This window comes from Mastacembelus armatus, chromosome 22 (genome assembly GCF_900324485.2).
Source record: "Mastacembelus armatus chromosome 22, fMasArm1.2, whole genome shotgun sequence".
Taxonomy (NCBI): domain Eukaryota; kingdom Metazoa; phylum Chordata; class Actinopteri; order Synbranchiformes; family Mastacembelidae; genus Mastacembelus; species Mastacembelus armatus.
The window spans coordinates 11,043,634-11,068,807 of NC_046654.1; the positions used below are offsets into that span (position 1 = coordinate 11,043,634).

A 25,174-nucleotide genomic window follows, 5' to 3' on the forward strand; every position below is an offset into this window, starting at 1 on the left:
AAAAAGCAGTAAACATTCATTAGACTCACAGCTTTATGGCCAGCCCCTGGGCTTGTAGTTAAAGGAGCTTAGTTTACAGCTCGATCCTTGTGCACAACTGCAGAAGGTGGAGTTCACTCCTCTGTACTATTAATGGACAAAGTATGTGCTGCTATGAATGGAACCAACAAATACCATAGATTAATCTGAGTTGGATTGCTTGCAAAGGGAAAACTATTTCAAAGCTGTGTGTTATGGTAGCGCACAATTTAGGCTGTACTGCATAGGTGTGGGTAGGAAAGACCTTCATGATCCTCCCTGACCCCTACTACCTTTTGTTTTTTATGTCGAATGTTACTGCACTTTGAAATTGAACACCAGTTCAAACAGAAGGTCATAATTGCAGAGGCAATGGCACCACTGATGGGGCCTGAGGCAGTGAGGGTTCCTCCAGCCCTGCAGATTCTTGTGAAAACAAGGCAGAGGCAATAAAGTATTGATGTGACTGCCAGACAAAAGTGAGACTGCCAGAAAGGCGTGAGAACGACGGGACATGTGGGACATAAGAAGGGGTGACATTGGAGGTTGAGAGGTTCTTCACATCCTCACATAAGGTATGGGCATTTGTTTACATTAGAAATCCAAATAAACTGTAATGCCATTAGGCTGCATAATCACTCACATGCATTAGCCAACTGCAATAAAGTCATAATCAAATAAAGCCACTGAAAGGACCCAGGGGGATCACCAAAAAGTAATCAAATCTGATTTCACCATCCATTCACTCTCTGCATAATATCTCAATCATGTTCCAGCATGAGAATTATTTTACTATTACTGCCCCATCTTACGTAGAAGGGTGACTCAGACCTGTTTAACTTCATACAGAGTGCTCCTATGTAATAAAACGTGACTTTTAACAGGACGTTATAAAACAAAGAAGAGGATGTTATAACAACAAGGGTGCAAACCCACATTCTCGTTAGATATTAGGAAACTGGAAAGTTTGCAAATATATCAGAAAAAGTATGATCCCTTTAAGAAATCCCAGATTGTACTCTTTGTTTACATAACATTAGGCGCAATCCATGAGCCGTGTGAGGAGGTTGAAGAAGAGAATCGTACTCCCCTTTCGATTATTTTGTTTCCTCACGAAAAAAAAGCAAATAGAGCATATTTCCAGAGGGCGTTATGTATAACTTTATACAACTATATGTGACATGTTTGGGTAAAACATGCACCTTTCAACGCAGAGGTGGTAAGGCGTCACCCCTACGGAAAGTAAAGAACAAGAGAGTGGTACATTCCGGCCCTGCTCTTCGCTGTTTTTGTATCTGCTTCAGAGCGGATTCAACCGCCAAGTAACTTACATTTCGCCATGTCACGGTAAAGAAGTTTCAGAGCAATTTATTTATAGAAAATTGGACTCGTGTGGGCGCAGGTACATATGTCGCTGGATATATGAGCTGAAATGAGAGCGGGTGGTGTGTTTTGAAGGGAGCTCTCGGTGACTTTGAGCCGCGGTTGTTACTGTAAAGCTAACGTTTGCACAGCGAAGCCTCATGTTTTCGTCAAGCCAGGAGGAGCACTGCGCCCCGTCCAAAGACCCGGTGAAGTACGGGGAGCTGGTGGTGCTGGGGTAAGTTAATCCTCTCTGACATTTATTTTTGATTTCATTCTCCTTTATGGACACTCTGAAGTGATCGTGACGTATCTTGAGGAAGTTTCTCACATAGGTAACTTAGCTACGTGACTAATATAGAGTGTGGATTAATTTAGCAGTGATTCGTTTTATTTAAGGCAGAGATTTGAGTTTTACCCAAACAAACCACGACAGATAGGTTAACGTTAAAAATACGTGGAGCCCATTTGAGAAATCCATGAGCTCACGTTACTTCACGTATCAGATGGACGCATTCACGTGAAGCTACGTTGCGTTTTGATGAGTTGGTGTTTCAATGACTGATAGTAAAACACAGACTCGTTACACATGAACATAAAGTCAGACGTGTAATAGAGACGTCCAGGACAACTCTGCTCAAAGGGACCTCATAGTCTGAGACTGACTGGGGCGCTCCTTCCAAGGTTTAAGTTATAGGTTTGTGGGGTTAAGGAATTCGGAAGTGGTGATGGTCCCCTCCCCCAGCCCCATGGTCCTTCCTTTTTTTCAGCACCATCTGTAGACAGCACAACCTTATATCTATATATCAAACAACTTATGTGCCCGTGCCCCGTCATGGGTTTCGAGACGCCAGATTTGACTTGCAGATTATTGTTGTATTCAACGTCAAATTGATTTCCTTAGTTTTCTCCAATGTCGCATGTTGCCAGGATCTTTCAGAGACCCAACAGTGTGGGGTTTGGATTAGATGTTTCACAGCTATATGTATATTATATATATCTAACTTCATAGTGTCGCATCCATCTATGTTTTAAAGTAATACGTTTTCCATAAAAAGAAATGTTTAAACTGTCCATGGATAAAGTTACCGAACATATCTGTCCTTGTTACTTTGTCACATTATAAATCCAATCAAAATACCTCTATAAAACAGTGCTATCAGGCTCACAATGGCCTGAAACAGCCTGACATTAAATAAAGGGGACACTACCACAATATAGGTGACATAGAAAAATGTCACACCTTTTCATGGTCTCTCAGTATCCATTGTCACTATAAGGGCTTTCCAAATCTTGTATGGGTGTACTTTTCTTTTATAGACTTTGACAATGAGCACTTATGGATAATCTAGTTATTTCTATACTTGTCTTATTCTTATCTTATGTTAAAATGCAGTCAGAATCTCTGTTCTTACACTTACATTAGAATATTTTATGATATACGTTCGTATTTTTTTTAGGGCTTGGATGAATGTTTTTGTTATCTGTTAGATTGCTGATAATTGCAGCAATTATTAATCCCTTTGCAGAAAAAACACTTCTTATTGTGTATAAGGTTTCAGTAGTTTTGGCATTGATACTGAATTACTTTGGCAAATACCCAACCTTAAATTGTTGAAGTAAAAAAAAAAAAGTCAGCTCTATTAGCATTAGTATACATGTCTCATCCTGCAACTGATTAAAAACTGGTGTGGCTTTTTCTTTGTTTATGTCAGCACTGTTTCAAAGCGACTGTTGTGTTTCTTCTGGATTTGTTTAAGAGAAACAATGTTTATATTGGTAAACTTTCAAGGGCAGCAGCTGCACCAGATGATGGACAACACCTGTTGTGTTATGAGCGACTGGAGTTTAGCTTGGATTGAATCTCCTTTAAATGTGATTAAAGTGTAAATGGACATTTTTGAATGTCTGTGCTGTGTCTGTAGCATTTGTCTGAAGAACTTGAAATGAGATGCTTATTAAGGTTAAACACAGAGCATGTTTGAGTGTGGTATTGTTGCTCGCCCTCCACCCATACACTCAATCATACTGCTTATTATGAGGGAGAAAAACTGCTGAGTGCGTATTACCCCAGGCTGAGCATGTGGCATGTGTGAAGCCGATGCTTTTGTTCTCTCTCTTGACATAAAGACACATATTTGAATCAGATGTGACGGGTGTATAATCACTGCCATGACATCACATCCCATTGATAAAACTGATGGTAGACAAGATAGCTGACAGCATGGAACAAAGCTTGTTTGAGCAGCAGTTCCCCCAGTAGTTTGTTGCCATGACTGTGCTGGCTCTTATTACTTGCATGGCTGCTCCCCATCTCTGGCTGGGTAGATTTGCTTGGTGCTGGTCAGTGAAGGGGGGTGAGGGGTGGGCGGCTGTGTGGGTATCCTTGAAATGAAAGGAAGGATTGATCAGGACTGAGCCTTTGCCTCTCCTCAGCTTCCTCTGTCCATTGTGGCTGGGAGACTGGGCCTTTTGATTGGACTTGTACATCTCTCCCCGAAGAACCGCTCAGTAAAGGAAGTGTACAAATCAACTTGGAGACGTTTTTGGTACTCACTGGCACTGATTGTCGGGAGGCGATGCCTATTTTATTTATATAACAAGAAGCATTAGCTCTTTTGCCTTCCTCATCTCCACAAAGAGGTCAGAGTGTAGATGGAGCTGGTGTGCTGTCAGTAGTTTGTGCAAGGTCAGTTAGAGTCATACTTAGGGCCATGCCAGCTTTAGTATGAGTCAGTTGACTGATGCTCTCCACACTAACTATGCCATCTGGCTGCCTCCTATGTAGTGATGATGTGCGTTTTAATGTATTTGTGCAGTTTAGACCACTAGCCTGTTGTAGTTGCACTTTTCATCTGACCCCTCTGCATGATCTTTTAAGGCCACACTGCCTTTTTCCCATGCTAATGAGCGTCATAACAACTCAGTGTATCTCTTCCTCATTCTGCACAAATTAGCCTTTCATGTTAGAATAAGAGGTAGGAGGTGCTGTTGGCTCCTTAGCGCAGCCCTGGAGGATAGGTGATATGCCAGAGTCTTCTAATCCTTGCTCCGAAGTATTGGAAGGTAAATCCGCCGTCTGTCTGGCACAGGTCAAAAGGGAAAGCGATCACAATTAGCAGAAGCGCAGCTTTAAAGAGCCTGTCCTAGCTAATGTGATGGTAGCGGTTCCTGGATGACAGAATATTGTTCCTCAGTGTTATGATGAATAATAGAAGGCATGTGTGGCATTTCTCACAGAGCCAGGGTTATTCTCTGCAGTTAGAATACATCTTGGGGAAAATGCTAAGCTGCGCGTCATTTGATTTTGTGCTGTTATGTGAGACATCCAGGCATCCGGCATATAAGTTCCCTCAACTAAACAGGAATCTGAAGAATATGTAGGTCTAGCTGCTCTTTATTTAGGTGGGGAGTTTCTAGGACAGTCTTAATGAAACTGGATCAGAGTCAGTTCAGTTCAGTTCAGTTAATTCAGTTGTGTTTATTAATGAGTGGCCATCAATGTTTTTATCCCATTTGGGTCTTCTGTAGGACTAAGACTGATTAGGGTCTACTGAATAAACCCCATGGGAATAAACTCCATATTTTCATTTGATTCAATTCAAGCAGCAGCTTGTTAAGTGTGGATGTTTTTTGAGTGCAACATGTAAAAGAAAACCACTATTAATCCATTTTAGATATAAAAGATGGAGATCATAGTGGATAATTTACGTATTGTTAAATTATTCACTTTTATTTTGTTATTGTTCTCCTGCTGTCAGTGTATTAGTTGCAGTTTTGTCTGCAGTGTCTTCTAGTGCCTCTCTAGGCCCAGTGCCTCTCTGTGGGTGGCTTGTTCTGCAGGCCAGCTTTGTGCACTGTGCTGACTGGGACCATGTGTTTCCATGCCTGGCCAGCCGTGTGAAGACATTGGACAGGTGGACTAGCTTGGGTGGGAGGTAGAAAGGAACAGAAGGAGACTTTTGTTACTACAGTTGCATTTGTGTTGCAACAGAGAGTAGAAGTGTCAGATAATGTCGTGGTTGGTGGTTGGGCTTGATTTCCCAATGATATGCATTGCTATGCAAACTTGAGGCTTTCAATAGAGATATTTCCGCATGCAAAGTGTCTGTTCAGCACAGTGTGGTAACATCGTGAGTGTGTGACAGAAGGTCTGTGTGTTGGATGGAAGTCGAGCATGGGGAGTCCCAGCTGTAGGAACCAGCTGGTGTATGGGGAGAGGACCAGTCTTACCGGAAGGGGGATTCTTCATTCATGAGGAGCAGCCTGGGCTAGGTGCCTCACATCAAACTGAGGGCAAAACTAGAACCTGATATTGAAAAGTGAAAACAGAGATGGCTCTTGGTTGCTTCTCTGGTTGTGCTGAGGCATTTGGAAATTGAGACCTTAGAGCTGTATCAAGGTATAAATTCATTTATGAGAGAATGTGTTAGAGTTATGTGAGCCAACTCGTCACCCAGACTCAGTGTTCCCAAAGTGATAGCAAACCTGACGTGCATCTTAAAACCTGCTTCTGCCTGGGACACACAGCAAAAGAACAGCAGCGGTTTACACAGAGCTAGCTCACGGAAATGACACGCAGCAGAGTGCATTATGTAATAAGAGACATTATCCAAGGTAACGCTTAGATTGCTAATAGGGTGCATTAGATTGGCAGTGATGTAATGCATGGCAAAGCCGCTTTTCAAAGCACATGAATGTTTCTAATTTTCCATGTTTACTTGTTATATGATTACAAGAATTTCACCCATAAATTGAATTAGCTACATATTTGTGCAGCTACAAAAACTGTTTACATTTACATAAAAATAAAACAAATAACTGTGAATTTGCTGTCCTTTCCCTCCACCCCACCCCCCTCTGTGACAGGTACAATGGCTCCCTGCCCAATGGAGATCGGGGTAGACGGAAAAGCAGATTTGCGTTGTACAGGAGGACCAAAGCCAATGGTGTGAAGCCAAGCACTGTGCACATCCTCAACACACCCCAGGCCAGTAAGGTACAGAACAGATCCGATGATGAAAGAGCGTTTTAATGAACAGCCTCTCACTGGGAGTCTCTTGCTGTTTGACATGTATTCCAGACAAAATGAATAAGTGAGACTGAGGATAAAGAATAAAAGGTACCGTATTTTCCGGACTATAAGTCACGCTTTTTTTTTTTTTTTTAAACTCCTCTGGCTTGTAGTGCAGCTTATATGGTGAAGTGACCTATATGGTTTTTTTCTGTGCAACAAGGTTGTTTTTGCTAAAAGTGACTAATATTCCGGTGTGACTTATAGTCTGGAAAATACGGTAGTTTTGAATTCATATTGGTGAGCTCAGCAGATTAAAGGTAGTGGAATCAAATCGCTTGGTTTCAGTAACATATGGAACATGCAGTAAGCCCCTAAACATTATTGGTGGCAGACCTTAATGTTGACATTTCCAGTACTATAACTGCAGTTCCAAGCCAGGCTTATAGCTTTTTTGCACTGGAGTGCCTACACGAAACTGCTCAGTCCAGTATAACATGTCTGCCTTCCTGCATTTCTGCCTTTGGTTCTTAAGCAAAACTGCTAAACAAGCCCCAGGATCTGCTTACCTCTGCACCTCTTGGATCCCTCTATTTCAGGCATTTGTTGGGAGTTTAGCTCACTGGCCACAGGCCCTCAGCTTCAAGTTACTCTCACCTCGTGGAACCTGACTCCTGAAATCTGCTTAGAGCTTTTTCTGCATCTGAGGCTTTCTCACCACACAGATTGTGCATCATTCCATTTGCGTTAGAGCTGATGTTGTGCTCCTGTGGTCTAGGAAATGTGGCTGAATGTTCCTGTTGCTCCACAACTTCAAGTTGTTTCTCACTGTTCAAAAAACCACATTGACTTGGACTTGGGCATTTTTAGTGCAGAGCATAAGTGAGGAAAGACTGTGACTTACACAGTTCGTCACAGACAGGAACCACTGTGACCTTCTTCTTTTACCACTGTTCCTCTTTGGAGGAAGTTGTTGCAGCAGGCTGACCCTCCACTCCCAGCTGTGCAGATGGCCAGAAATAGTTATTCCTTAAACAGGCTGCTAAGCTTCATTTGAAGAGAGCCTTCTTTTTTAGTAAAGAGCAAAGTGAACCAAACCATCTCCCTGTTTTTATATGGTTTTCTTTTCTACAGCAGTTCCCCATCCTGCTCCTTCTCTCTCATAGTATAGCCATGTCATACAAATCAATTGAGAATGCTCTGTGGCACAGGAGCCGAGAGGGAAAGCTCACGTGTCTGTGCACACTCTGGTGTTCATGATAGATAATGAGGAGCTCCCATGGTGCCTCTGCCAACCTCCTACTCCTACTCATCCTGCTCCTGCTCTCTCATCTCCCCCACTTGATCTCAATTAGTCCATTTGTGCATGTGTGATTGTTCGCACATGCTTTCCTCTGGGAGTTGGTTGGCCTGTGGCTGTGTTTTTATTTTTACTCCCTCAACACAAGCAGGGTGTGTGTGACATTTTGGTGGTGGTGGCGTACGTTTAATTAAAAATATATCTTTCTGTTTGGGCGTGTGTTTATTCCCTTTAGCTGTTGGGACAGGTGGAGCACCGTTTGTTTGAAGCAGTGCAGTCGAGACAAGGCTGCATGTGACAATGGCATGTGTCCCCGTCTGTCTCTGACGTTACAGCAGAGTGTGGCAGTGCTGATGACCCACTTTCTCCCTTCTTCTTCCCATACTGCACATGACAGAGATGGGTGGGGGGAATTTGGAAGGTATTCAGATATTAGAGGGGGTTGATAGTGGCACGTGGTAAAGTGTTGATGGGAGCTGGTCCTGGGTGGCTTTAACCCTCCCTACTTTTCTACTCTAATGAGTCAGTTCCAACGGTTGGCAAATGTGTGTTATCTGAGGCTAGTGGGCAGACTGTGGTCACTGTCACGAGCATGTGAAGTTACACCCTTTTTTTTAAAACTTGTTCCTCTTCCAGAAATTCCTGAAAGTAATGAAGACGAAATGCAATAAGTCAGGAGAGGTGTTGTTTTATGCTGTAAAAAACACAGCATCATAAAAAACCTGTGATAATGATTTTTTAAAGCTGTAAATAGGGACAAATAAGCATTTTTTAACAAGCAGTTCACTTCCTTTTAATAGTGGGGCTGGATTTTCCCTGATCTTTAATCTCAGCGTAACAGCACAAGCCATTTGCTGAAGTTACATCTGGCATTAAAGCCACAAACACATCAAGGAGTTTCTCCTGAATTCACACGAAACAACACTTTTCGGTTGTGTATATAATTTATAATTGATGTGTGTTTGTTGTGTTTAATATGGTATCACTGCATGTACCTTATGTTAAAGGAGTTTTTTGTTTCATCATATTCTAGGCTGTGAACTGTAAAGGCCAACACAGCATCTCCTACACACTATCCAGGAACCAGACTGTAGTGGTGGAGTACAGCCATGATAAGGACACAGACATGTTTCAGGTAAACCATCAAATGACACTCTCTATGAACAATGATTTTGAATAACCTGTTGACTTGTCAACATTTTATTAAGGCTCCAAGTAATAATTTTTGTCCTTACTGATCTGTTATTTCCTAAAGCTAATGTATTCAAATGACTTGTTTATCATGGCTTGTTTGTTTTACTGTTCCTTGCTTTATAATCCAAAAATATGTAATCAAATACTATAATGCATCAAAACTTCACATTTGAGAAGCTGTAACCAGCCATGGTTACAGCCAAGGGATATGTATTTGTCTTGTGTGTATTGTCAACTGTTCTGACAGGAGCATTAATCTGAATGTACAGCAGGGTGATGATGACTAGACCAGTCAGCACTGCAGACACGTGCTTCACATTCAACCCTGCACTGTGTCCATGCATCTTTAAACAGCACTGTATAAATGAAAACAAAGACACGGCAGAAAATAGGATTCTAGGAACATTTGAGATGGAAAAAAATGCGGAAATGAATGGGGGATGCTTATTTTTACCTCTGTTTGTTCAGCTTGAGGACTGTTTGGACATTTTTCTGTGGTCGCTTGAGCCTGAAATATTCCTTTTTTTCAGTGATGCACTGATGTAACAACATGCTGCTGTACAGAGCTTAGTGTACAAAAGTGTGATGTGTGTCAGCACAACATGATATCGTACACCATCATTCAAATGTCAAACGGCCACAAACTGGCAAAGGGCTAAACTACCAGGAAGCACAACAGTTCAGGGTTTAAATGACAGCAGGGTCTTAAAAAGAAATGCATTTTTATCCATGCCAGTGTATTGGCAGGAAACACAATCACGTGAAACGATATAACTAAAGCACACAATATTGATTCATTACTAAGTTTCTTTTGTAGATTGGGCGCTCCACAGAGAGTCCCATAGACTTTGTGGTGACTGACACAATAGCAGGAGGCCAGGAGGGAGAGGACACTCCCATCACACAGAGCACCATCTCCCGTTTTGCCTGCCGAGTTGTCTGTGAGCGCAACCCACCTTACACTGCTCGCATTTACGCCGCTGGGTTTGACTCCTCCAAAAACATCTTTCTTGGGGTAATTACTAGTTTTGTACTTTTGTATATCTAGGCTATCACATTTTGTCCTGGTTTGTGTGTAAAAGGATTTGTGTCTTGTTGGTTTTAGGCAGATGAATAAATGTACTTTTCTTTAATTGGTAAGTTATGGAAAAAGTGGAATGCCACACAGCAATTCAGTTCGCATAATTGTCTCTGCTCTGTCTCGCCTACAGGAAAAAGCAGCCAAATGGAAAAACCCCGACGGTCACATGGATGGCCTAACAACAAATGGCGTGCTCGTAATGCACCCCAAGGGTGGGTTCACAGAAGAGTCCAAGCCTGGGGTATGGAGAGAGATCTCTGTCTGTGGGGATGTTTACACACTGAGAGAGACACGCTCAGCACAGACTCCAGGCAAACTGGTCAGTAGCCCCATGCTTACAGCAGAAGCCTTACTGTGACATAATCCAATCATTTGTTGACACGTTAAGCAGATTTTCCTCATTTCACCAATAGAATGTGGGTATTAGCCATTGGTGGTTGCATGCATGATGCAAACATACCTTCTCTTCATGCAAAGTTAAACCAAATATGTGTCTCCCACATCACCCTCTGCAGGTGGAGAATGAGAGCAATATATTGCAGGACGGCTCCCTGGTGGATCTATGTGGAGCTACATTGCTGTGGCGTACAGCGGAAGGCCTCTTTCACACTCCCACCCAAAAACACCTGGAGGCTCTCAGGCAGGAGATTAACGCTGCGCGACCTCAGTGTCCCGTAGGTCTCAACACGCTCGCCTTCCCCAGCATGCAGCGCAGCCGTGCTCTCTCCTCTCTGGAGGACAAGCAGCCCTGGGTCTACTTGGCGTGCGGCCACGTGCACGGTTACCACAACTGGGGCCACCGTTCAGAGCAGGAGCCCAACACTCATCGAGAGTGCCCCATGTGCCGGGTGGTGGGACCCTACGTACCGCTGTGGCTGGGCTGTGAGCCAGCCTTTTACGTAGACACGGGTGCACCCACGCATGCTTTTGTGCCATGTGGACACGTGTGCTCAGAGAAGTCAGTCAAGTACTGGTCGGAAATCCCTCTGCCCCATGGCACCCACGCCTTTCATGCTGCCTGCCCCTTCTGTGCCACCCAGCTCAGCCTCACTCAGGGCTGCTCCAAGCTAATCTTCCAGGGCCCGGTGGACTGAGCTGAAGGGTCCTTCTCCCACAGAGGTGATTAGACAGGAATGCCGTCATGCTGTGAAACTGTTCAGATTATTTTGTGCTTTCTTTTGTTCATTTAAGCCAGCTGTGGAAAGGAGTCTTCTCAAGCTCTGGTCATTTACTGTGGATTCTGCACAACAGAGAGCCATTACAGAGTGTTAGGGCCTCTTGTGGCTGTTTGAATGGCCACTGTGGGATACAGAGATGTGGAGCACACTGGACCACAGATGCCTGGCTCCTTCAGAATGAAATACGGTTTCAGCTGTCCTGCCAACCAACCGTTTTAAACATGGCTCCAGCACTGGTCTGTTTAAACTACAGTGCCTGCTGGTTTTCTATCACAGGGCTGTAGGATTAAAGTTTTAAAGGGACTGAATTGTTACTCAAGAATCAGACTAGACCAGATAACAGTGAGATGAGGTAGACTGGCCTGTTGGGAAATGAAAAGGGAGGGAAACCATTATAGGCTAGTTCATGGTGGGTCTGAGATGTTTTTCCAGAGCCTGACAGCTGGACTGTGGGCTAGGAGAAAAGCCAAGAGAAACTTGGGGTTCTAATGGCTAACTGGTTAAGTTCTCCCCATTGGCCTCTTGGCTCTCCAGAGGTGACTTCCATTTGCTGAACAAACGTTGGGTGGGGTGGGGGTCTTTTTGTGTACAGACATATAATCTAGTGCCTCAAATCCCATGGACAGTGGGAATATTTTTAATACATAAAGATATTTTGTTGAAGGTAAAAGCTGGTATAGTTTTGCATACAGAAGGAATTGACAACCCACATGGATTCTTCTTTACATTTTTATCTGACAGAAGAGGTATTTTACTACACTGAGGCCCTTTTACTGTTTTTAATGCAAATGTTAATATATTTTACTCCTGCATAATTAATGTGTATGAGAATGTTTGTGTGTGTGTGTGCGTGTGCGTGGGTTGGACTGTGTGGGTGCCCTTGGGCTTCTGTTTAAATCGCCCTGCATTATTTCACCCCAATCCCTGTCTTATTATTTCGCCCACCACCCAAAACACTACCAGAAAGAACACAGGAAATAAAACCAAGCGCGGTGGGTTTGACAACGAATGTAACAAAACACAGCGACTCTCCTCGCTGGTGACGCTTCGATCATACAACTTACTTTCTCAGTGGCTGTGCTGTTAAAGATACAGGTATGGCCTCTTTGCAGTGAAAGGACAACACTGAAACTGCTTAGCTATGCATCAAACAGCCCTGCTTGCAGGCCTGCTACCTTGCTATGTCTCTTTAACACATGTACTGTAGTCAGTCTGCACTGTTGCTTAGCTTTAGCCCATGCTGGATCTGATCCAGTGATTTGTACTCTTCAAACCTGGGCACAGTCTCAGCTGCATCCAGAGATTATACCAAATATAAGGAGGAGCTGTTTTCTCTCAACCACTCTCTCCAAGCCAAAGTGTTTCTGTAAACAATCCTAAACCCAAACTGCTGCTATGGTGGAATGTTGGCTGCTCTGGATTACAGTCAGGGCTGTTCAGTTGCACGCACCCTCTTCATGGGAATAAGAATATTATCACACACGATGCCAAATTTAGTTAAATTCTGTTTTGTGTGGATGAGTCAAGTTGTCCAAAACAAAGTAGCAGATAAATTGAAACTAAAGGATCTGGGACAAATCGGTGCATTTTTCTGTGATGTTAGCTTACCAGGCTGTGCCCATACGTAGCACAATGCATTCATTCTGCCAGTAGTGAGCATTAAGTTGATGAGATACTGACAGTCATGTACCTATTATAGCATTCAGATTTTTCTTCAGGTTGCAGTATGAATACATTTTAGAGCTATCACTAACGAGCATATGCACATTGGTGGGCTGCTGGACTCTCTTTTTCCCTGTTCTTAAAAAGAATCAGCAGTATTGTGCTTCAGTCCTATCACAACATTTCCAAATCGCTTGGTTTCTTCAGATTTTATGTTAACGGCCGTGCAGGGTCAAGTACTAAGCCACATACTGTACAGTAGCATTCCTTTCTAACACTTTGAGCTCAAACACTGTGCCCATTGGTTAAGACCGTGTTCTGTAACAGCTGCAGAGTTAGCTGCCTCAAACATTCCTCCTTGGTAAACATGGGTGGAGCCATCAGTTCACCCAAGGGCTTGCTCTATGATTTTTGTCTCCTACAGGAGCTCTGTACGCAAGCCACAGAATGCACTGATGCTCCCAATGCCTCCTTTGCAAAGAATAAAGTATTTTTTAAAAATAACTTGGAGTGATTGGTTGTCTGTGATTTCAGGCCTGACAGTTTAATAAGTCTTTTTTTTTTTTTTAATACTGACAGGAAATGTTCTGGGACACAGAGAGCATTTTAAAGTGATCCACCAGTTTAAAGCAGCATGAACAGTTAATGAGGATTTGTTCTTTCTTATTCATCTGCTGCCTTTGAACTCCAGATGTCTGTGCTGTGTTCACACAACATACCAGTAATGTTTAATCACAGTTACATATGTGTTTCATCATTCCCCCGTACAAGCACTGCTCTGCTATCTTGGTTGCCAAAATGGCTCTGAATGTCAATGGCTCCATCAGACACAGCGTTTTTTAAGATAAGGGGCAGAATTTTCTTGAAGTCTATTCTATTCACATGATAATATTTACCATAAAAAATGATAGCATGAGTAACATAACCCAGTGATAAATGCAGCATGTTGTTTCCCTGTAAAACCACAGGAGGGCACTATTTCCTCAACAATAGAGCTGCTGGCACTTTGCCCACCAAACCACTGAGCCATCAAATAGCCAAAAATACAGAGCAAAGAAATAGTTTGTTTTTTTCAGGAAGAATACTAAAGTATAAATAAATCAAAATGCATCTGAAACAACTGAAATTAAATTTGGCATATATATATATATATATGCCTAACAACCATCTGTATCTGCAATTAAGGTACCACAGGAGATGAAGGTTATATATTTAAGGTTAGACCTATATTCATTCATTGACAATCTGTATGTCTTTGCTTTGCATTTTCTTCAAATTAATTATACTGTTACCTTTTCAAATTCTGTATACTGTCATTAGATTCAGTTCCGATATAAATCAATGCATCATTCACACAACCCTGCAAAATATGCCCAGTTGTGAGCAATTTGTAGCTTTTATGTGTGTTTATGTGCATGCTAAAAGAATATGATGATGAGGACATTTTCCATCACTTGCATGTGACTTCATCTTCTCTATAATAAGGGCACATGAAAGGGATTTAAATACATAACATGTCAGTTAGGCGTTTGGAGAGGCAAGGAGCTGTGGGATGCCATGCTTCCTAATTAACATTTCTGCAGTAGATGTGCGATGGGTTCATATGTCTGCACACTCGCCTGTTTTTCTGAATGACAGAAGAGGCGCTGAAGGTGACAGCATGCTAATTTTGAGATCACTTTGTGGTTCCCCTGCCTTGAGCAGGCCAGGGTTATGCAAATAAAGTGATACAATTTTTTTTTTTTTTCTTGATCAAGCTTCCTGTATGAGAAACTAAGATTCATGTGCTGCACTGATGGTGGAAATTGTAATAGACTGACACAAACCATGTTGCTCCTGCCATCACCTTTTTGATCTTAATTAACTTCTAACACTTTTCACTTTCACACAACTCGGTTTTACATTATCATGTTTTCCAGTTGTATTATAATTGTACTAATAAGTTCCTACATTTATTGCCACACAAAATGGCTGACAAACCTAAGGCCAATTCAGCAGGGTCAAAGCATTTAGAGGGGAAACTCCACATGTTCATGTAATCAGGTGACAGATGTCTCATGGGGCGCAAAGCCACAACATTTTGCCATCTATTTGTTTATGAAATAAGTCAGGTTGAGATGTGGCATGTCGAAGAATATGCTGCACAAACCCTTTATTTTATTTTTATTTAACAATTATTTAATCATAGATTTTTTTTAGATAAATACAGTAAATAATAAAACAAGTTACATAAGTGTCCTCAATAATTTAAATCACATGTAGTATGACAAAACATATTAAAACATGATGTGAGAGACATGAGAGATAAAACACAATTGACAATTGAATCCTACATTTCCCATAATGCACCTTGATCTGCTGTAATTAGACCTTCCCTGTGAATTGCTACAGGTGGCTGGATGCTGTGTGCTGGTCTATGAGCAGGGCACTTTAGCTCGTGAGTTGAAGGTTGTGGTATTTACCTCTGTGTTAACTTGTGCCAATTAAAACAGCACCTACAACCCTCAGATGCAAACACAAGACACATTTATCTCCCTCGTATTTAAAATAGTAACCTTTTTTTCTTTTTTGTTTTAAACCTCCCAGCAATTGGACTGCCATGTCGAGGCTGCACATATCGGATGCTGCTGTTAATTCCTTACTATTTCTGTCTTGCGTGGTTAGTCACTATCTGTAACTTACTCACACTGCACTGATATTTGCCTTTAAGTTTGGGTCTACGTCCCAGGACCCAGGACTCGTACTTTTAATTTATGCAATTTGATCTCATCAAACAAAATCATCCAACTTATTTTGTATTTTTCTGCTTTAGCTTTGAGCAAGCTTTGCCGCCCTGCCATTACACAATTCAAAGCTGTATGCACTGCAGTTTGAAGAGGATTATGATTGTATCAGGCCTATTTACTATTTCATGTGGCTCTTGATGATACTTTGCACTTGGCCTACTCATCTTATTACTTTCTCAATGAATAACAAATGAGTTATCAAGTAAAAGTCAAATAAACACAGGCTGAAGAGAAGCCGATACAAATATTTTATTGGAACATACGTGGGGAAAATAGGTTTGAAAAAATCAAGCATTCAATTCAAACATTAAAGTGGGACAGAGTCTACCTCTTTGAGCCCCTCATGCCCTCTTTTTCTCATCTGCTCTTACAGAGGCACATGTGGTGTCTTGCCTACTCATCCAAACAAGGGGACAAATGACTTTAATTATGGAGTAATTGCAGAGTCTTGTGTTAATTAAATCTTTATCAGTTCAAGTAAGTGGATTGCTCCCACATGGAAACCATGCAGCGTCTTGCTGGCTTGCCCCCCACTCCTCCTACTCTGTCTAAATTTTCAGTGTGAGACCATCTTTTATTCACAATCTCACTCGACTCCCCCTCTCTCTCACCCCTGGGTCTCCCACTGAAATGATTGGGATTAGCGTCATTGGGGGAAAAAGGGGTTGTTTTACCAACTCTGTCAGTTACCAGCTGTTTCTTAAAAATACCATAACAAACATGATAGCACCAGCGTGAGGGAGTGTCCTCCGCTGGAAAATGAGATACAAGATTTATCTGAGGTTCCTGGTGTTTGACAAAATTGAATCCTCTCATTTTAATTGCTCTCGACTAGGTGTGCTGCTCCAGGCGATGGAAACAGGAGCTCTGTATGTTGTCCCTTGTTCTCTTCAGACTATTATGTTCCATTGTGCAAAATGCCGATTATGATTTGCTTTATCCTTGTCATCTATCTTATTTAGGATCATTTAGGTAGCCACATGTTACAAAGGAACAGCAGTCAGCCCTGTTATTATGTGTGTTTGAGTCCCCTGCTTCTTATAATGAGAACAGGATCACAGAGGAGAATTAATCTCTCTGAAGACTTATTCACTGGTTCAAGGCCTCGCTACATGTACATTTTATAGAAATTGTTCTGTGACTTATACCAGCCTAGCATTGGAGCTGAAGCTTGGAATAATAATACACATTGTTGTCTGTTTTGCAGCTTTCACAGTATATTGCTCCATTGTTTCCTGAGTAAAAGGAGGAAGTGGCAATTTTGCAACACAGGAAGTAGTGGATCCTCTGAATGACACGGGTTGTAACACTGAGTAAGAATCAGGTGGTAAGACATTATAACATCCATTACTCCTCTAACTTTATTGTCTGAGGTACTACAACAAAATGTCTGATTCCAAATTATCCTTTTCACTGTCTGCTGTATCCTGTTGTGCATAAAATGTGTGCTGTGTTGTCTGACCATTATTATTCCACTGAAAGTCAACCAAGCTGCTCTTCTGCAGTGCCCGCCTCACAGAAAAGTGCAAAAATGACAGACTTTTAATCTTTTAATGTCTACAGTATGTGAATTTTGGCTTGTGGACACTGCCAGTGAGCAACTATTTAGTAGTGGGAATGTTTACGAGGTGATGAATGGGTACAATATGACTGTGAAGCAGATTCAAAAAGGGCTTAACTGGATTACACCTCATTTCAAGGATGCTTAAGGTAAGATTAAAACAGATATGTGGTAAGTGAGGAAAATACAAAATCAAATAGATTGAATTTTGCTCACTGGTCTCGTAAGCCACTTTCTCATGCATGGCTGTTTACACTTGTGATGCACTGATTTAAAAAAAACAAAAAAACAGCAAGAAACTGTTAGACAATATGTAGCTTGTTACTGTCAAAAAAAAAAAAAAAAAAGGCCTCAGCAAAGGAAACATACACACATTTCAAACAACAGTTTTGCTCTGTTGGTCCGTCACAATTTACCATTAATGTCCTTTCTTATCTCATGCTCCAAATCCCCAGAGCTGGAACATTAGAACTCTCTAATCACACACGCTGGCACATACTGAGAGTGTATACTTGCACTCACTCATAAACACACATACGCAAAATCACACACACCTCACAATCTGAACGATAATAAATTTAATACCACTGCTATTACAGTCAACTAATGTTTGTTAATAGACTGGTGCCATATGGAACGAAAGTCTCAACCATGTGGGTAATTCCTCTCTTTGTCCATAAAAAGGCCTTGCATTTTCTGGATGCACGGGGTGGGTGGGGGAGGTTTGGACGACGCGCTTAATCCAGCAGACTCTCTAATGATTCCTGTTTGTCTCTAATAGGAGCTACAGGCCTCTGTGAATATGCTCACAGCTGTGTTGTATCTTTCCTATCAGAGCTGGAATATGTGTTCACATTAACACTCCATTGAGCATTTGTGCATATTCTGTTCAGTTGGGCTCGGAGCAAGACATTGGTTTTCTATGTGGTGGTGGTAGTGGGGATAATAGAAGTGGTGGTTTTAGAGAGAAGACTTTATGACGTGAGTGATTACCCGCCACCTCCCTCCACCTCCCCCAAATTCACCCCATATCCCTCTGCCAGCACTGCAGCCCAGCGGATAACCAAACGTGGATTAGCAGTGACATCACACTGAAGAGATGGCTGAGCCCGAGTATGAGGAAGGGTGAGTACTTGGGTGTGTGTGTGTGTGTGTGTTAGATGGGTGTGAGTGTTATATGTGTGTGTTCAAGACTGATTAGACCGTGAGGGTGGTGGTAAGAGGGAAGTGAGGATTAGAGAGTCATCTGAGAGTTGGCTAGGTGCTGACACCACTCCACCTCACCAAGGGCTCAATTTACCGAGGGATCAGGCTCATTTATGGTGGGCTGGGATTATTATCAGTTCAATAGGCCAATTTCTTTATTACAGTCACCCTTCAACCTGTAAAATATGGACACTCTTGAGACATTCATATGTGCATATGTCTTGTTTCACTTCTGATATAATGCTTTTCTCCTACAATTAATTGGGTATTAAAAGGAGGTATAGTAAGCTCTAATATGATAATGTTTAAATGCAATAGTATTTCTCTTACTACAGCATTTAAATGTAATTCTCCAGAGGAATAATAAAATGCCCCTACATGTAGGCAGTGTAAAGAAGACTGTTTGATTGTTTTTACGAAAGGCTGGGCATAAGAAAACATCTGTTCAGATAAACAGATCCATCATACTTCAATTCCAGGGAGTTTTAAGAGGGCTGGGGTGACTATGGCATAGAGCTTTTTCGAAAGGCTCCAAATCGGATGAGGCAGGCAGCTATGTTTGAGTTTGGGTTTACCTGGAATGTCAACACTCTTAAGCTGGCCCGCTGTTTTGAACCCCTTGTAATGCATTTAGCATCACTTACCTGATTCTTCAACAGCACAGCCCACAGAGAAAACATTTTAGCTGCATCTACAACAACAGAACAATGGTGAAGAGAATGAAAAACACACTTAGGGCCAAGCTGTGAAGGCTGTGGAGGTATTGTGCAATAGTAAACAACTGCTAAACACTTCCTCTATCAGGTTGAAGGTAAACTGCATATGAAACTAAACAGTGATTTGAAATTGGAAGGTGATTTTTGACTTCAGAAACAGACAAGCAGTCACACCATGTGTGTCATGTGTCACATTGTCTTCCTCATTAACATTAAGGATTTCTGATCAAGTGTAGGTTTACAGTTCATTCTTGACACTGTTAAAACATTATTAGCACACAAAAATGTATTTATAAGGCTGGAAACCATACATACCAATCAATTTAAACTCTAGCACTTTAAATATGAAAAAAGAAAAAAACTGAAAAATACAAAAATTTCTATTAAACTTAGGACAAATAAACACAAATATACAATAAAGGGCGGTGTTTACTATTTGAGATATTTTCCGTTGAATATACATAGAAACAACAGTGCTGGTGTGTATGCAGGAATGAAATACACTCATGTACGTTTTAAAATATTATCCCAGCGACACCTGTACATATTGCCTACAGTCCCGCCCGAAGTATCGCGAGGTTAGGTCGGCGCCGTCACATTACCGTGCTGCTTCCGAGGGAGCAGTAACTTGTCCATTTGGGTAATAGTTAAACTGCACAAACAAAAGCGCAAACTGAAGTTTTTACTTAATATTACGTTTAGCTCACTTAACCTCTAGTCTGACGTAACTCTTCAGATAACTGCTTGCTAAGGAGTCCTTTTTACAGTCCGCAGCGTACAAAATGTGTTAATGCTAGTACCGTTAGCTCGCTAGTTAGCCGACATTAGCTAGCAGTGGTTTAAAAACTATCGCTGCTTATACGGAAATAAAAATGTCAGCGGAGCAAAAGGCAAGCTGTATACTGACTGGCGCTACGATCGCTTGTGTCACTGCTCTTTATGTGCCCCGTGTGCAGAGGACCGTCCCCGGTGGAGACTCAGGTGGGTACTAGCAAGCTAGCTAGCTCAAAGCGCCTCTGGTCATGTGACTTTGTTTTGTTGCCGCGCAGCCAATCGGGTGGCGCCTTGTTTACGGAGCTGCTGGTGCAGACTGGTGGTGCTGCAGCAGCCAGACAACCCCAAACCTGAGTAAAACAACGTGCTGAAACCAGCAATTATAACTTAACGTCTTAAAATAAATGCTTTGCAAAATTAGAGAAATAAGACAGCCTTTGAAAAAAAGTGATTTAGTAAAAAATCACTTACACAATATAATGTTGTATCTTTGTATCCGATTTTTACTTTCATTGCTGTCTTGTTAAATTGTGGATCATAATTTATTGTGTTTTTATGCGTTTACCAAAGAGGTTGTAATTGAATGTGTACTTTAGTGCACTTGATTTCATTTCTGCGTTGACTTTATGTAGATATTGGTTCTACAGGGAATTAAAAGTTATGTGTCACCAGACATTTGTCTGAGGTTTGTTTAGTTAGAAATTGTTTTTCAAAATGTCACAGAATATTGTGATCGATATCAAGTAGAGATGATGTTATTATAATTATCACAAAATATTTGTTGTTCTTTAAGATTGCCTTTTAAAGTGTTACTTTTTCACCGATCTGCAGAGGTCATGAGGAAAAAAACCCATAATTTATTATGAACTGCATTGGCACGGTGGATAATACGGACACACTTTGGAATGACAATGCATTGGTGATTGGTGCTTGGTGACTTTGACACTGAAAATAATTTAGCTTGTTTGTTAAAATTCAGTATTATGTGTTTATGCATACATTTATTTTGCACTCTTCTGCAACAAGGCTTCACAGTGGACCCAATGTATTTCTCTCAGTACTGTGTGGCAGACCAACATGATTTCCAACATTCTTGTAATGCAGTTTATGAAGAAATGCCTTGCACAATTACAAACAGTGTTTAGAAGTGATAGCAAGGTTACAAACTTGTAAATGTGGGCTTGAGGGCATGAAGGCTCTGCTTGTTAGGTTTGCACTACTCTGGCATACACGCTACTGCAGAGTGGAATGCACATTTTGCAAAATGAAAGCATATGAAAAGCTTGGGCCAGATATGAGTGAGCAGAGATGAGGAGAGAGCAGACAATTTGAGCGCTGAGTAGCCCTGCTGGTTGTGCTGCTGTCTAGCAAACAGGGCCTTTGAAAAAATGGCCAGCCCCTTCTCCACAGTGTTTAGGGACGGTGCAGGATGCCCGCTCTGATAGTGCCAGCTGAACACCCTTCCGAATTCTCCAGGTCTCCGTCTCTGTGTCCTAATCTCTTTAGGTGTGATGTGCCCTGGAGAGGCTTGAGCGCAGCCCTGCGGGAACGCTGTTGTCTAGGAATGTGGAGTGTGGAAATGATGGGGATTATGGGAAGACTGGTGTGGGTGCCCATGCTCCACTATCATAAAGGCTCTTGGCACCCATACTGCTACCCCGTTGAGTCAATATTTTTCCCTTTTTAGTATTGGGGCTACAGAACTGCATCTTTGTGGCACTGAGATGAATGTTTTGGCTCAGTATGAGTTTGAATATCTGTGTTGACTGGTGTAAAAGTGTGCCACTACCGAGGGAAAATAAGTGAAGTTGAGAAACCTATGAAGGATGGTGTAAAATGATGGCAGGTAGCTGGCGGCTCATGCCAGGTGAAATGGAGCTGTGAAAACGTTTAAGCTGCGCAGGTGGAGGAGTTCTGACTTCATGGTCCATTAGACTGATAAGAGTTAGGGCTCCTCGTGTGGCAGAAATTTAGGCATCGTAATTCACTGTATCGGCAAAGTTGCAAAATATGTGAGGCAGCCAATGCCATCTGAAATTCAGCCGTTCGATTCTGTAATGGTTGGTACTGCGTTGTGGCCCATGTTCTTGCTTTTCAAATGCAAGTTTTTCTTTATTTTAAATATGGAAGCAACACGGTTTCTTGCATTTAAATTAGCCAGCTATATTCTGTTGCTATTTTTTAATGTTGTTTAAGTTTGAGGGTAAATCAGTGTGATATCTAATCCTAAAGATCAATTCATTTTTTTAAAAACCTTGTATTTATATACTATAGTAAGAAATAAAAAATGTGATGTATTTCATAGTCTATTCTGTTTGTAGTATTTTAATTTACTACATGTCCTATATGGCTTGTGTGCCTGTGAAGCAATAGGCTGATTATCCTGTCAGCATTGATGCAAGAAACAAGACCATAATTTCATGCACTGTACTGGAGGGAGGAGATGACTACCCGCCTAGTACCAGTAGAGGGAGCTGTCTTGAATCCAGACATTTATCAGAGTCATTTAATCTGAACCAAATTTCAATTTTCATGAGTGGGAGATGCAAACATTGGGTGAGAAATCAGTATAATTTGCAACGCTCTGGGTGTATTCTGGCACAAATGGGTTTGCGCCCAGATACATTAAAGCTTCCTCAAATAGCTTTTAGGGGTTTTCTTTTCACTTTGTGCTGCACCTCACACAGAGCCTGTCAAAAAATTGTGCAACCAGCTCTTATTTTTAGAGCTTACCTCATTCTGTGACTGTCACCAACGATGCCTTTCTGTTTGTGCCCAACGGACTAAACAAGACATTGAGACACTGGGAGTGTGGGAGCAGGAAAGAAGCACATAGAGCGGCAGAAGAAAGAGGAAGGAAAGGGACCCCAATGCACGGGGAGAATGGGACTGGAGGCATTATTCTCAGATCAGCATATGTGTGTCTTTGTGTGACAGAGCATTGTAGAGGGAGTCTAATGGTTTGTGTGTGCGCGTGTTTATAACTATGTGTATGTGCTGCGGAAGGGGAGGGAGGCATCAGGGGAGAAGCGAGAGATGAAGAGAATGAGCGTGCCGCTTAGGAAATGTCACACTGGGAAGATTTGCAGGTTTTGATCCTGGCAAATTAATGCAAAACCCCAGTGCAAGTATTTGATTTGGGAAAACTTTGGGAGCAGACTTGTCTCTTAATAATAATTATTGGGTTTACATTAATTTCCTCCCCTATTCTCTTCCACAGGAGAACTGATCACCACTGCTTGTGAGCTGGGGGTAAGTATTAGCTGTATTGTTTAATCAATTCACTCATTAACTCTTATAAGCATTAAGGAAGTTTAATTAAGCATGGGCAGAAAGCAGATTAATTTACTTTCAGTCCACAGGTTTTTTCCTTCTTTTCTATACACTTATTTTACTAAGTTGCAAGTAGAGAATGCTATAATTTGCAACCCGTTTTTCAAATCCAATTAAAGTCAATGGTAAGGCGATGGCTTTTGTAGGCTTTGCCTTATGTACGGTATAAGGCTTATTATATCCACCCCTCTTTTTTGTGTGTGTGTGTAAGCCGCGAAGAATGAACTAAATCGGGTTAACAGTTATAATAAGTTTTATTATTTAATAAAGTTTATTACGCCGCTGTGATCCTTTTAGGGAGGCTGTGTCGGTGTCACTATGCCAGTAATCCTGCTGTTAGTGCTGCAGTCCGTGTGGCCTGCCTGTCTGCCTTTCAGGCCTCCCTAGGGCCTTGCAGGCCATCCCTGAGCCCCAGCCTGCTGCCCCCCTCTCTCATCCCCAGACCTCCAGAGTTCTGCTTTTCTTGGCTCCCTGTGGTCTTTGTCCCTCAGCTGTCCTTTAGCTGCATGTCTGTCCACTCCTGTCTGCCACACATTCCTTCCTCAACACGCTCATGTTGATGTCAAAGAGTTACCTATCTCTCTGACAGTACCACTTAGTTCGTCAAACTGTCTGCTCGCCATTTTCTTTCTCTCATATTTTCTCTTTTATTTCATCTCTTTTGCTTTTCATTTCGTCCTGACCTACATGTTCCATCCCTGGTGCATTGTCAAATTTGGGTGAATTGTCTGTAACAAAAAAGCCTCTGCTGTGTTTGAGGTGACCAGTGAGGCTGTCATGCTCTCACCTTTTAGTTCTGTGTTCATTCAAAGCGCTGCCCCATCTCTCTGCCTGCATGGCTTGTGTTATCAATGCCAGGGAGTGATTCTGTGTTTAATGACTGAGCTCTTATCTGGGTGGAGGAGACTTAGCGGCTAATTGCTGTGATTGCCGAGATCCCCCAGGCGAGAATGACTGAGACTCAGAGGTGGTTTGGGGGCCAGGGCTGGTGAGCACCACGTGTTCTGCTGTGGGCTCGAGGGAGCTGCACTGTCCTTGGGAAGAGGCCAGAGGAAAAGACATGAGGCCAGGGAGGAAGTTGGGCTGGGGGGTGAGGCCTTTGGTAACATTGTAGTGTAAGTTGTAAGTTTGCAGTCAGGGCAGGCAGGATGTGTCTGACTCTTCACCAGTACTGCAGCTCTACAGCATGACACTACTGTCATCTGCCGAGGACCGAAAAGGTGCTAATTTTGCTGCTCAATCATAAGGGGCTGCTGATAATAAAAAAGTCTTTAACATTATCTGGTTCAGTCCTGCTCAGTAGTCACCTCTTATATTCTCGCCCTAGCTTTCTATTCCTAATTCTTTCTCCAGTGTTGCAACTATCTCATGTACTCATCATTGCAGCCTGCTGCCCACTCAGACATCTCCAGTAAAACATTACCTTGGTTATAGTGCTGCTTTCTTTAAGCTGTTTTCTGGGTTTCACCTTGTCATTGTGTTTTTAGGTGGCTCATCCTCCAGGGTACCCTGTCTTCACCCTGCTAGCTCGACTAGCTATGTGCCTTCTACCCTCACTATCTTCAGCCCACAGTATCAGCCTGATGTGTAGCCTGCTGGGGGCTGCAGCCTGTGGTGCCCTGTGTATTACAGTCTGCAGGTAGGCACATGGATATATAAGATCCCTGTCTCATTTTCCACTACCTGTTGATGTCTTCATGTTTTCCTGTCATTGCTGTGTTTTGATATCAGTGAATGTAGAAGCAGTAAAAGGAATCCTCAGATTGAGCATGTTTGTAGATTAGTTCTTTCACATGATTGACTTCCACACTATAAGTTTGTTCCTGAATTTGCATGCGTCAAACTCAGTTATCAGGGAAGCACAGAGAAGCCTTCCCAGCCTCTCATGGAGGAGCCTTCTGGTTATTAACAACACATCAGTCTGTATATTTAAAGTTAACTATCGAAGGGAAGTGACAATAAGAATATGTTTTTGAGTGGAAAGGGTCT

At 42.1% G+C, this 25,174-nt stretch overlaps 2 protein-coding genes across 4 annotated transcripts in view; both read left to right on the forward strand.

Annotated features, from left to right (window-relative positions):
- Window positions 1-1,305: 1,305 nt before the first annotated feature.
- On the forward strand, window positions 1,306-13,313 carry peli2 (pellino E3 ubiquitin protein ligase family member 2). 2 transcript variants are annotated; one of them, XM_026307948.2, is made up of 6 exons: window positions 1,306-1,618; window positions 6,250-6,379; window positions 8,728-8,829; window positions 9,706-9,903; window positions 10,100-10,288; window positions 10,485-13,313. In XM_026307948.2, exons 1-6 carry the CDS (start codon window positions 1,542-1,544, stop codon window positions 11,061-11,063), a joined length of 1,275 nt encoding a protein of 424 aa, XP_026163733.1. In that variant the 5' UTR covers window positions 1,306-1,541; the 3' UTR covers window positions 11,064-13,313. The 2 variants fall into 2 exon arrangements, with proteins under 2 accessions (XP_026163733.1, XP_026163742.1); XM_026307957.2 differs by having other exon boundaries at window positions 6,250-6,370.
- Window positions 13,314-16,621: 3,308 nt separating this feature from the next.
- Window positions 16,622-25,174, forward strand: part of tmem260 (transmembrane protein 260) — a 31,202-nt gene continuing 22,649 nt past the window's right edge. The window contains exons 1-3 of one of the 2 annotated variants that reach the window (XM_026303169.2): window positions 16,622-18,281; window positions 23,073-23,104; window positions 24,673-24,824. In XM_026303169.2, coding sequence (XP_026158954.1) covers window positions 18,272-18,281; window positions 23,073-23,104; window positions 24,673-24,824 — 194 coding nt within the window. In that variant the 5' untranslated portion in view covers window positions 16,622-18,271. Of the gene's footprint in view, window positions 18,282-19,581; window positions 20,060-23,072; window positions 23,105-24,672; window positions 24,825-25,174 lie in introns of those variants that run through there. The other variant, XM_026303162.1, reaches the window with a different exon arrangement.

What these genes read in the sequence shown, in the direction of transcription:
- peli2 (XM_026307948.2), top strand. Translation starts at nt 1,542, where the DNA reads ATGTTTTCGTCAAGCCAGGAGGAGCACTGCGCCCCGTCCAAAGACCCG. An exon ending in AGGACACAGACATGTTTCAG is followed by an intron (nt 8,830 to 9,705) that starts GTAAACCATCAA and finishes TTTCTTTTGTAG; the next exon opens with ATTGGGCGCTCCACAGAGAG. An exon ending in CCAAAAACATCTTTCTTGGG is followed by an intron (nt 9,904 to 10,099) that starts GTAATTACTAGT and finishes TCTCGCCTACAG; the next exon opens with GAAAAAGCAGCCAAATGGAA.